Source organism: Alligator mississippiensis, chromosome 2, assembly GCF_030867095.1.
Source record: "Alligator mississippiensis isolate rAllMis1 chromosome 2, rAllMis1, whole genome shotgun sequence".
Classification (NCBI taxonomy): Eukaryota; Metazoa; Chordata; order Crocodylia; family Alligatoridae; genus Alligator; species Alligator mississippiensis.
Window position 1 is genome coordinate 80,959,402 of NC_081825.1, and position 13,935 is coordinate 80,973,336.

General features: G+C 41.1%; 1 protein-coding gene across 2 annotated transcripts in view; it reads right to left on the reverse strand.

Moving 5' to 3' along the window:
- Nucleotides 1–13,935, reverse strand: part of GALNTL6 (polypeptide N-acetylgalactosaminyltransferase like 6) — a 1,039,950-nt gene that overhangs the window by 516,351 nt on the left and 509,664 nt on the right. For both annotated transcript variants that reach the window (XM_014611634.3, XM_059721883.1), the window contains one exon: nt 7,372–7,538. In XM_014611634.3, coding sequence (XP_014467120.1) covers nt 7,372–7,538 — 167 coding nt within the window. The remainder of the gene's footprint in view (nt 1–7,371; nt 7,539–13,935) is intronic.

The window sequence follows — 13,935 nt, forward strand, 5'->3', positions numbered from 1 at the left end:
ATGCAGTTAAGTGAATAACTTGTATGTTCAATTAATCTTTATTTTTTGTGCTTATATTCAATATGCACAAATAGTCAGTGGAATATACAGCTGACCAATTTAATGGTTATCCAAGTTGCACATGGAATGTGACTGCAATTTATTAAATGATGAAAGCAATCGTGCAAGCCTATCTGAGAGACAGTCCTTTAGATTCATGAAAAAGAGAAGATTTGTTTAGATTTGCAGTGGTACAGATTGAATTCCATCTATTAAAATGCCATTCCACAACTACAACTTGTTCAAATCACGGATATTGACTTTGGAGAATACCCACTGGTAGGAGTGAACATTCACAGTACCAGAGAACCTGCTTTTGCAGCAGTTTTGCTGGGACAAGATAACCATAAAACATAACCTTCATTTCATCACAAAGTTTAGCCTGCCCAGTTCAAGTATCCATAAACTGGAGTCACAAGTAACATTCCAGTCAAAGCAGCTGTCTGCAAGTACAATTAATGGGATATAAATGTGCTGTAAAACAGATTGTACAGTTTATATTTGAGAAAAAGGCATACATGTTTTGACACTGAATTAGTCCTGCATTGCTTCTAAAACAGCACTCTGTCCTTTGCCAAGTAACTATCATTGTGGGCATGACTAAAAATAAACTCATATTCATTCTATGACGGCGAAACTAACTGGAACCTATTAATACTGCTAAATTAACATCAATGGTACGTTCTAATTCAGATATTGAAGGCAAGCATAGTCCCCACATGGCTTGAAACGTTGTAGTTCAGACTCAAAAGCCAAACTAACAAACTAGCCATGCTGGCTAGGGTCCTTTAGACCTTAAAAACCTGTGTTATTCAAGAATGGAAAATTTCCTTAATGCACAGACTATGACAGAGTGGAGTCCAAGGTAAATAACACAGAGATAGTGATATACTGCAGGATCAAATTTATCCCTCTGTGACTAGCATATAGGGTTAGTTCACTATTTAGCATTATAAAAAAAACCCGGCAGCTGTAAGTCCAAGTACAAATTACTTACTGGAATAGTACAGACAATAACCTGAACAGACAGACATAGATTGTATACACATTCAAATGATTTGGGAGCATTCTTCTAGGTTTGTTCTCTTGGTAGAAAAATGAACCCAGAAATGTGTCTGAACAGACATTCAAATACAGAGTCCTTGAAAAGTAGAGAGCTTGGAGAATCAATGGAATGCATAGGGGTCTCCTGGATGCACAGATCTCAGCATGTTCTGCACGCTCCCTCAGTCTGCCTGGAGGCAGACGACAGAACAGCCTGGACGGGCTAACCCAGACTTCTTAAGGTTAACCTGAATCTCCTTGCTATGCAATGAGGGGATTATGACAAGGGCGCGTTCTGCTCCCTGCTTGGCTGAAACAAGAGAGTCCAGCAACTGACAGTCTTCTGGGGTGGGGGAGAGGAGCAAAGCATTCTGGGATGCTGGAGGACTATACCATAGCTTTTCTCAGAAGTGAATATGTACAGACATTCACTCTCTCAAGAGAAACTTCTCTCAGGAGTGATTTAACCCTCCTTGTTCCTGTGTTATTTTTCTCCTGGAGCAGCCATTTGCACTCTGAGGGAAAAATCCTGAACTATTGTCTCACGAGAAACAATGTCCTTATATGGCCATAGACAAAACAGGCAAAACAAAATGGCCATGAATAAAAGAGCCTCCCCCAGAGGTTGGAAAATTTTCCAGTTGAATGAATTCAATTGAAATGTTCAACAGGAAAATATTAAATTGGATCAAGTAAATCATGTAAACACCTCAGGGAACCCGGACTACTTCCAGTCCTGACCCACTCTCCAGCAGCCTGAGTGTGTGGCTTGCACAACACTAGGGGTGTTTATACACATGCTGTGGGAGTGTGGGGGCGTTGCTTTGAGAGCTGAGAGCTGCTCTAATTAAAGCACCCAGAGCATCTTGTGCATCAGCGTCCCCATGCTGAAAAATGGCGCTGGGGGCGCTTTAACCAAAGCTCATTGAATGAAAGCTTACTGCCATTTTTCAGTATAGGGATGCTGAAATATGAGATGCCAGAGTCTGCTGGAGCACAGTAATTATCACGCTCTGGCAGGCTTAATTAATCGCTGCACATGTATAGGAACCTGATGAGCCTGGCAGCTCTGGATACCCAGCTTATTTTTTAAAAAAGAAGGGCTCAGGCTCTCAAGGCTTGTAGGATCCCCATTAAAGAGCTGGGAGCCCAACTCCAGGGCTGTCAGGATCCTGGCTAAATAGCAAATAGCCAGGAAATTGGCTTCATAGCATACCTTGGAAACTTCTTGTGATCATCTTTTAGAAATAAAATTGATCAAAATGATTTTTTTTTTCTTAAAAAGAGAGTTTAGAAGTATTTTTCAGCAGGAAATTTCCAGTTTTTATTTTCATAAAATTCCCTTGGAAATTCTGAGTTCTGATAAGTTCAACTAACATGTGAAGTACCCTTATAAATCCAAAATATTGAATTCTCTCCTTAACTGGACCACAACACAACAACATGTGGAGCTGGAAAACAGTAATGACCAAGAATTTGATGCAATTTTCTAGTTGAGACAAGAGACTTCACATCACTTGAAAAGAAAAGTATACCCTCAGTTCTAGAGGGCTGTAGAATACAGTGCCACTAGCTCTCATGCTTGCATCTGTTCAAGGCAAAATCAAGCTGAAGAAGTCAACACTTGCAATAACTTGCTTCTTGTCTTATAAATAGCATATTTCTTGTTTTAGGTTTTGGATTTGTATTTTGAATATCCTTTTATTTGTACCCCTGTAAACCTCAGGCTCATATTCTTTTGACTTTGAGAACATTCTTGTGTTTTGCATTTATGCTTATGAGAGATCCACACACACACACACACACACACTGAATCTCCAAGCTTCATATCCTTTTTAACCTTCATTTCTGTTAAGACAATTAAAGGGGAAAAAGGCTTTCTATTAAACCTCCTTATAAATGCTGTTTTTATTTCTTCATGGGTCTTCCTGTTAGATGTAAAAGGAAAGATATGAATAAAAAGGGCTTTGCCATCTGAGATATCTATATTAAAATGTAGATTTCTGCCTCTGGATTGTCAGAGCACTTCTTTCATTGAGTCCTTTGACATTGAATTGCTTCATGAATAAATATTGCATAGTCACATTTTACAGCATTTGCTTAGTTTCCTCCCTTTTTAATACCAGCTTTCTAGTTTGGGTTATATCAAGATTTAAAAGGTGTAGTTGTCCTTCCACTTTTATAATCCCTAAATGTCATAATTTATTGTTAATGTTATGCATGACCAATCCAAAGGCTTTGGTTCTGATCACTAAGGCTGAGAGAATAAATGTGAATAAAATAAAAGCATACACATAACTTCTTGAAAATAGTCTAGCCAAGTGCTCAGTGGCATGCTCTGCACTAAAACATTTTTGTTGTCTGTCATCTAAGGCTTTTTATATGCACTTCAATATTAGCATTTGATAAGAATATAAAATATGAAAAGCCCGGAAATTCCACCATCTATATTTACATTTCTTCCAAATTGCTGAAGGTTCTCTACTTTTCTAAATAAATGCATTTCTAATAAGTTTGTCTGTCTCTTGGTAATCTCTCCTTAAGCAGGCCTTTGTAGAAAAGTTTGACTAATAAAAAAACCTATACGAGAATGCTGGACACAATCAGTTTGAAAGGGATAAGCATGGTTTAAAATGCCTTTCTTTCCTTCCCTGCCCATGTAAAACTAATAATTGCAGGGTAGGGATTCTTAGCAGAAATTTTCTCTCCTCCTTTTATAGCAAGATATCATGGCATAAAACACAGTATGTAAACAATTTAATATAATTGACTCCAGAGTACTATGAAATATTGAAGATATCAGGTATATAATCTATGACATACTGAGGAAAAAATGACACCAGAGGCTACAATTCATGAACAACAACCTTAACACAGAGATGAAAGGATGAACATTTGCTTTCAGGTACGAGTGATATTCCCACTGATTTCAGACATACATATATCTATGAGTAATGAAGCCTAGAACAACTTAAATGTGTCCTCTGTGCTTGAATTCCTGTAATCTTTATTCTTCTAAAAAAAGTTTATTCATAGGTTGAAGGTTAGATTATACTAATTATGAAGTACTTCATCTATCAACCTAACCAAGTCATTCAATGAAAATTCAGAAAGCATTTTACAACACAAGTACAAAATAAAAATAGTTTATTTGTACTGTACAAATTTAACTGAGTCACCCACTTAAGACAAACCATTAAACTTATGTCAAGACATGCTGCACAAGTGAAAAACATATTTACTGATAAAAACAACATCAGGGAGTACCTATAAATGCAGATCAATTGAACAAAAAAAAATTGTCTCACAAATTTGATTTAGCACTATTTACATCCAAAGTTCATTCAAAGCATTTAAAATAATATACTGAATGATCTTATTCAGAAGTATGTTGTATATATAGACACTTGGGTGGGCTGGTTCAGTCAGGGATGATCTTACCTTGGGCAGGGGGGTAGACTATACGATCTTGTGAGGTTCCTTCTAGCCTTACTTTCTTATGAAAGTAGACATAATGGCTAAGGACAGACATTACACCTCCCTCACTTTAAGAGACAGAAAGAGCTCTAAAGTCATAACTGAACCATTCTGGCTCTTAGAGAGATTTAAAAATACTTTAAATGAGCTTTGAAAATGGCAGATTGTGTTCTAAATTGACTCTTGATGAATGAGGTATTAAACTAAAGAACTTTTTGTTAGAGCGCTTTATCAAATGTCTGTGCCTGATCCCATCAAGGGTTAACTTAGAGCACAACTGGCGCCATCCCAGGCAGTGTTGCACTCTAGGCTTTGGGTAGAGCAAATGAGCTCTGCCTAAGTGCTGGATTGGCACTGTCCCCCCAGCTGTCATCAACTGAAATCAGTAACAGCCTCTGATCATAGCCCAGTGTACAGCCTGGCCAGGGGGAGGGGTCTTTTAGGGGAAGTGAGGTTTCTATCCCTGTAGCTGACTCAGTCCTGAGGTGTGCCACAGTCCAGATGGGGGGGGGGGGGAGGCGGAGGGCTGCAGGGGAAGGGGTCTGGGGTCTCTCACCTTGCAGCTGCCCTGGCCAGGCAGCAGTGTACCATTGCTTGGTTGAGAGGCTGCAGGGGTAGAGCTCTGGGGTCCCTCTGCCTGGAGTCCCCCCACCCAAGCAGTGGGGTGCCAATGCTTGCCTGGGGGGTATGGGAGAGGGGACCCAGGGTCTCTCCCTGCAGCTGCTGCTGCCAGATTGCCAGCTGGTGAGGAGGGCTGGGGAGATGGACCACTCTGGCAGCCTTCTGGGAGGCCTGTGAAAGCACCCCTAGAAGCCAATGCAAGCAGGCTTTAAACACCGCCTCCCCCCCCCCCAACCCGCTGAACAGCAAACATCTGTTCAGTTCACTCTTGCTCAAATTTACAGCACTTTCAGAAAGCCCCTGCTGGAAGTGCTATAACTATTGTGCTTTACTTAATGTCTATACTTAAGCAATGACATCTTTTTTCCTCTTAATTTTCTAGCCATGGCTCCTTGGCCTCCAAGGTTCCATGGCAGCCTGTTTGGTGGACTTCTGAGGCCCTGCAAAGATAACTATTGGGCTATCAGAAAGACAGGTTTCTTTTGAAATTTTCAAAGGATTGTATATTTGCAAGCTTGTCTATCACAACTATGCAGTTGGTCCACTATACAGCTGGATCACCACAGCTACGTCTCTTATACTACTATCAGACTAAAAGCACTCTGAAGCTTTGCCCTGCAGAGGCTATATTTTCCTATGGAAAAAAAAAACAAAACTCACTCCACTTGAAAATATCTGTATAGCCCTAGTATCAAGCAAAAGTACTTAAGTAGATTTAAAAAAAAATAAAGATAATTCTCTCTCTCAGGCCACCTCTTTCAGAAGCCTTGTCATTTTTACCAACTGCTATATTCTAAGACTGTAAAAAGATTCAAAATAGCAGACTCAATAAGGGTTAAGTTTACGTCTTTCAGTTGCACACCATTTTGAACCATGTGACTTCCACAGAGTTTAGCTAAAGCCCCACACAATATTTTGAAAATTTATTGCAAAATGTTGAAATGTAAAAGAACGTCTTAATACAAAATATTTTAAACAGTTCTAATGAGAGCTTGGAAAACAGGCAGAGAGAATCAGAAGTCAACAAGCTGATAAGAGATAACAAGGTCACAAAAATCCTTGCTTGATTGCAAAACTGATTATCTGCAGGAAATTGAAGATAGATTTTTCTAGACTAATAGCCTTTAATTATACAAAACTATTTCTGTGATATTTGGAAATATCTCTGTAAAGACTGTTAATACTCCACTATTCAGTCATAGCACATTTGGTTATAACTGGTTCTAAGACATAAGCGTCTCCCTAACAATGTTCCGTTGCTGGAAAATTATTTGTTTTAACCTCTAATACATTTTGAAATATCCCACAAGATATTTCCTTATAGACTTCTCTATAAATGATTTGCCTATTGGGAATTTGCTAGCCTGTGGAAAAATTGCAATACTACCTGATACTTCCAAAAACCTCTGGTCATAGTGAAGTTCCTATAAAAGCAGGGAACATTCAGTTCCTTACTTTTTGATTGCAGTTAAACTATATTACAAGTAAAAGAACAGTTTATCAAAGCCCATATTGTCACTGAAACGGCAGTGATGAGAAACCAAGAGAGATGTATGTGTCACCGACTCTTCTCCCCTTGACTCCTCTCACCCCTTGCTCTGCCAAATATCATTAAATGAAAGTCTTGCTGAGAAACAGTCACAACAATGCTCCACAAACATTTCTCTCAGTCAACTAAGTGCTTCATCCAACAATACCTACAGATGAGAAGTCTGCTTTTGCCAATTCTTTCCTGGGACAAAACTAATTACCTTTATATTATCCCAGAAGGCAGTTTTCCTTTTCTAGAATATATCAATCTATTTGGACATTAGCAACAGCTTTAATGCATCACAGGTTACATATCAAGAAATAACAGACTTTTTTTAGATTAAACATAGAATACACCAATTCAGGCTTTTTTTAAAAAGAAGGACATGAGGGACTTCACTCTTTTCTTCCTCCTGATATTAAATATTATTTCAGTGTTCAGTCAAAATAGCCTAAAATATGATCATGGACACCTGTGTAAATAAGCAGTTCTTGATACAAGTTTCACACATACTACCCCCAAAGCACATCTATTCTTCATAAAACTGATCAAACAGGTTTTGTTTCTTTATCTCTGCTGTTATTTAATTTCCATATAAATCATGGAAAGTTGTAGATTGTAAACTGAAGTTAAACCACTAGTGGTTTAATAGGCCTTACCTCTGTCACTGAAGTCATCTACAAGAATTATTTCAGCTATCAAGCTGTCTGGAGTCCGGTTGATAATGCTGTGTATAGTTCGCAAAAGTGAAGTCCAACCTTCATTATGAAATGGGATAATTATGCTAGTATTTGGCAGCTTTTCCAAGTACACCTTGTGCTTACAGCTGAGGAGAAAGAAGCAATGAAAGAAAATTTAAGAACCCAAAAGGGAAAACTACTTTATACAACCAATGCATAGATCAATTTTGTACAATATAAATTACCCTGGGATTCATAGAAGACAGATATGCACCTCCCCAAGCAGCACTTACAGTTTCTCATGACTACATGGTTTGCCTATATCAAATGAACACCCCAAGATAACCTACAGACAAACACCAGTGCAGAGCTCTACACATCCTGTCCATTCTCTCTCTTTAGCAGCTTCCTCACCACTTTCATCTGTCCAGGCCCTGAACTATATTTAATTTACTTTAACTGATGGATAGCTATGAGGTCATTGTTTATTAACTGTGCAATAATGAGAATTTTAATAAATATGACATAATTTGAAAAAAGAAAAAAAAATGGAAGTGCATCTGTACAAAAGGTACAGAATTAGTCTCTTGCATCTGCACAACCTCATTCCATGGCAGAAGATAATTAAGTGAAGTTCACTGCTTAAACCCAACTGATGGTTAACTGGATCCTATTTTACTGGCAGGAACATGTCTTGCATATGCAAGACAACTCCAGTTCTAAATCTAAAATATTCAGTATAACTTGAATCATTACTTTTATAAAATGTTACCACAAACATCTCTCTTCAGATGTAAATCAATGTTAGCAAGAATATACAAATAATTCTTATATGTAAATGAGGCAGAAAGTTGTTTTATGAAGTGCTTATTAACAAACTGCATTTACAATACCAAATATTTAAGAGCTTATCAGTCCATAACACAACCCTTCAATTCTATACCAAAAACATTGTATCAGCAGTGGATAGTTAAAAAGAGGGGAAAGGAGGTGGTATGCCATATTGGTCTGGAGTCTGGCAGAAGGCAGGACAGGGTGGCACTTTTACACGTGCTCCGGGGGTGGGAGGGGGGGGGGGTGCTTTAATTAAAGGAGCTCCAAGAGCCACTTTAATTAAAGCACCACAGCTTCTCATTCTACAAGCTTAGTTAAAGCACCCCCGCAGCCATTTTGAAATGCAGAGACACTGATACATGAGATGCAGAGGCTGGCTGGAGCATGGTAATTACCATGCGCCAGCAGACTCGATTAACTGAGCCTGCTGACGTGCTGTAATTACAGTGTGCCAGAGCAGACTCACAACACGTATTCAGGCACCCTTAGATGCTAACTGGTTCAGAGGCACAAGCAACTTACTATAAGTTGTCAGCATCTGACAAAGTAACAACACATTTTGTCAGATGCTATGGGTACATACAGGTGTTACATTGTGGTGGACCTAAACAGGTTAGGAGGTGTTCACAGGGCTTAAATTGCTGAAAAAAATAGCATGCTTAAAATCTACGTTAGTTCACCTAAAGGAGGTGAACTAATTAACTTTAGATTGACCTGGGTCACCCTGATCTAAAATGAGTTAATTCATTCTAGGTAACACCTGCACACATTCATAGCACAGTCTGTTGTCCACACAGGGCGTACAGTGTGAGTTAAAAACAAGCAGGGATCTTATCAGGGATAAGGCACAATACCACATGTATTCAAACAAAAAAATTAAAACATGAAAAGACTAAAGAACAGTAAGGTTATCTGCTTCACTCATTCCCATACATACTCATTCATTCATTCATTCATTCAAAAGAAACAAGAAACAAGGTGTTACCAAATTCTAAATAACTCAGTTCAGTCTGCTGGCTGGGCAGACTGACCATGAGGAATGGAGTCAGGTCTTGTTGGACCCACCCAAAACTCCTTCTTGAAGGTGGAAAGACCCAAAGCCTTTTCTTTGTGTTCATTCTGTTTAGTGATAGCTGTCCGTACAAGCCTATGGATTCTGGTGAATCAGACGCGAAGGCCACGCTCCTTGTCCTGTTGGCAGGCTGGGATTGGTAGGACATGATCTTTTGGCTTTGCGGTCTGAAATCTTTGGAGGGGTGGGGAGTGGTCATTGCTTGCAGTCTTCAGCTGTCAGTATGAAGCATCATCTAGTATTTGATAATTCTTAACTGCTGACAACGTCGCTGCAACCTTTAACTGTTAAACCACAGAAGGCTATTTTCACCTGCTGCAAGAGGACTGTCTTCATTCACATTGTCACATACATACATCATTCACTTATTCATTACTTCTTTCTACATATGCCAGACATACCACAGACTTTACATAAGCATTTTCCTTATACTAAATTTAAGTTCTAAAATCATGAGACCAACAGGTCAAATATATTTATGCTAAGCAATAGGAAATTTGACATAGATGGTTAATTCCAGAACACTAATAATGACTGACAAAAATACTATAAAAGGTAAATCATAACAAGATTAACTTTATCTTAATGGATAAATAATTCATTATATAAAAAGAAAAATAACAATTTAAGCAATCAAAGCAATTATAGGGGTATAAGAAGGGGTATGTGACAAGGTAGGTTGTAGCCTGCAAAAGCTCATGCCTCTATGAACCAGTTAGTCTCTAAAGAGTATAACAAGATATAAGGCCCTGCATCATGAATGCCACATGCCCTCAGAGGTTGCGGGGTGGGGCACGGTGAGCTGTGGTAGGCAGTGGTGGCGCTTTTGGTGATGGGAGCATGGCAGCAGTAAGTTGGGAGTTTCTGCAGGCAGCCGTGGCACTGTCAGTGGCAGGGGGGTGAGGGGGGAGGTGCTGAGTACTGAAGAGCGGTCGGCGACCACCTGCAGTCGCTGATGGCCAGCAGTGATCATGGACCATCCGCAGATGTCGCTGACAGCGTCGGTGGTGTGTGTGTGGGGGGGGGGGGAGGGAGGGGGTAGCAAGCGACAACTGCCCGTAAGTGCTGCCAACAGTATTAGTGGTGCCTTTTTGTAGGGGGTGCACCGCCATGGCCAGGGGGTTCACATGCACCCACGTGCACCCCCTACACATGGTCAATGCCCTACATACAGGTCACTGGTTCAAGGTTAATAGAGAGGGAACATCAACATGGTCTGGTTTCTTCTCATTAGATTTTGGGAAGAATCAACTCAGCTATTAAGGGACTATTGCCAACACAGCAAAGAAACCAAAGAATAAAATAACCATCATGTCCAAACTATCTTCCCACAATCTTGGAGGTGATCTGCTGATGAAATTTTCTGCGTATGAGAGTGATAGGGGAAAGGGGTTCATGTAAACATAGCTAATGCACATTATTTTTCCACAAGGTACACAACTCCAGCCAAATAAAATAGAAATATTTAAACAAAATGGCACTGGTATGCTATCATCATCATTAAAAAGTTTTAGTTTAGACTCCAGACTTCAGGGCATATAAAAAAAAAAAAATCATAATGGCTTATTTGCTTACCTTTTTTGCAATTGTCTTTTTTTTTTTTTTTTTTTTTTTTGAGGGAGGATAACTAACTATGAGTTGGCTATAAAATTGATTTATATAAACTTGTGGTTCCAATTTGAGCTTTACTCTTTTTAATAATGTCATTGAGAAGTTAATATTTGCTAGCTTACTGCACAGCTACCATAATCATCTCATACACTAAATAGACAGGACACTTACTGCTGCTACTCTGGCACATTGACTGCTGGTCACCACAGAAATGTCAGCATTGCCAATGAGTGATCAAGCTTTTCAAGATGATTAATGGTATGAAAGGGATTTAAGATAATGACTTTGGGCTTCAAAAAAAGAAGGAAGATGTGGGGACCTACAGATTAATTAGCTTCACCTGGGAATTTTCTAGAGCATATCAAAAGAAGTCCATTTGCAACCATTGGGAGGAGGCGAGACATCACAAACAACCAGCATGGATTTACTAAGAATAAGTTATGCCAAACAAACTTGATCTCCTTGCATTACAAAATATTTGTATTTTAACAAGTATTTTACTATACTTATATACAATTACAGGTAAAAACATTTTGGTCCAATTAATTTGGAAAGAAAAAGACCATGAATATTCTCATAGTACACCTTGTAAAGAAAGAAAATAATATTAAATTAAATTAAATTAACTATCATCACAAAATGCTTTTAGTGTTTAACGTATGATAGAAAAAGTAAAAGGTTAAACAAACATTTGTTCTGAAATGTATTCTCATTATTGGAATTAGTTGAAAGGCTAAAAGGGTGATAAATCAAGTGTGATACTTATTTGCATAGGATGGAAATTTGGAGGGCTCTTTGCCAACTTTAAATATGCCAACATACCTAAATCCAGTTCCCAGAGCTAATGGAAGACTCTCATTGAATTTAATGGAAGTTGGTTCAGACTCGTATGGGGTTAACTTGGGTTGGGCTAGATGACAGGCTAGAATACCAAGACCCAGTGGCCCCCACAGTGGAAGCATAATTGTTCCTGCTATTTTACTGAGTTCACAGTTTATGAAGTGTTCTCCATGAGCCAGTACTGCAAAGAACACAGGGGAAGACTTTCACCTTAAAAGTTTTCAACCATCTCAAACACCCTGGACTAGTGGCTTTCTGATCCTTTGTACTAACTTTTAAATAAGTAGTCTTTAGCAGGTAATACACGAGTGGGCAAAATACAGCCCACAGGCTGAATACAGCCTGACAATTGATTGGATCCATGTGGGAGTGGGGTGGGGAGGGGAGGTGACTAATTCATTGTATCCAGCCTGCAGCTATCCCCATGGTGCTCCACATGAGGTTGAGCCCTGCCCACTCCTGCCTAGGATAGCCCATGCTACACTCCCATCCACACCCACCCTGTACTTACCAGACAGCGCTGCCCCAGTTCCCGCCAGTGTGCACTGCTTTCCAGCAAGGCTGCTGCCACAGCTGCTTGAGTACTACTTGGCTCTCCTTGCTTCCAATGGCTCCTCCTGCTGCACTGCTCTAGACAACAGGTAGCAAGAGGAAGCCATGGGGATGTGTGCTGGGCAGCAGATACTCTGCCGGGGAGGGGTGGGGAACTGCAGCTGGGTGACTTCTGCTCCAGCATGTGGGGCTCCAGTTCTAGCACAGCTCCTGGTCACCTTCTACCCACTTAGACTGAGCAGGCAGAAGGCAGCCAGGAACTGCAGCACCACTTCCTAGGGCAGGAGCCACTTGGCTACAGATTTCCCCCTGCCTGGCTGGGCATCTGCTCCTCAGCACGCATCCCTACAGCCACTATCACTTCCCCATGAAATCTGCTGCCTGAAGTGGTATTGCAGGGGCAGGAGGAGGAGAGGTTGGAGGTGGGAGGAGCTGAGCAGTACCTAGGCATGGCTGAGGCCAAGGAAGTGCTGTCTGCCAGGTGTGGGGTGGGTGTGGGTGGTAGCACATCATGGGCTGCCCAGGTGGCAGTGAGTAGGACTCAGCACAATGGGGACTGCTGCAGGGGCATCTGTAGGCTAGATGTCGTGGGAGGGGGGAGTGGATTGCACATGCACTGCACTGCCTGGGCGAGCTCTGCTGCTAGGGTGGCCATTGTAGGACAGTCCGGTTGTCCTCTGTCCATGATCACCGCTGGCCAACACTGACACTGCTGGTGGCATCTGCAGGTGGTTGCCAACCACTTGTCAGCACTCACCACCTCCCCCCTGCCACCAACATCATAGTGGCTGCCTGTGGGAGCTCCCCGCTTACCTCTCTCTTCAAGAGAAAAATAGAGGACATAAATGCATCAGGTTTCATATCAATAGAGGACAGAGTAGCAGAAAACTGGAATGTCTTATATGATGGCTACCCTATCTGCTGCATACACCCTCTGCCCCTCCCCCCCCCCACCCCAGCCAGCTCCCAGGACCTTGTGTGCAGGCAACCCACTATACACACATCACAACAACCACACCCCTGACAAATACATACACAAACCCCATGTCCCACCTCTCCTCCCTACACAATATAGAAGAGTAAGACTTTATTTTGAGCTATTATGCAATCACCTATACGTATACATACATGTCTCGGCCGGGCTGAGCCGACTCGAGGTGATTTAAAAACTGCTCATTCGTCAGGGCGGGCTGGTGAATGGAGAGGCTGACAAGGCTTAACGGTTGCAAAAAACTTTATTTAAGTCGCGGGTGGCTGCGACAGAAACGATTCGGTCGTCTGGCCAACAACGTGAGTTGCTCCAGCTGGCGAGGCCAATGCCAGTAAATCCGTCCGTAATTCAAGCCAGCGGGGAAAGGGTACGTCTGGGACTGCGTTCGGTGATGGGAAGAGGGATCGATAGGTGATCAGTCTATCGATCAGCTAGCCACAAGTCAGATCTCTAAGAGGCACTCTGCAGCGTGCTCAAAGCTCTTCGACTTGGGCGGAAGTCGCGCTAGTTTTTAAACGGCCAGCAAGCCAATTACCGGCCGCCACGTGTGAATAATTTAGCACTAGCCAATTGCGGGGCACAAATTTGCATCCAAATGGTGGGAACTCTTTGCACCGTGCATTTCTGTGCTGCAAAGAGAAAA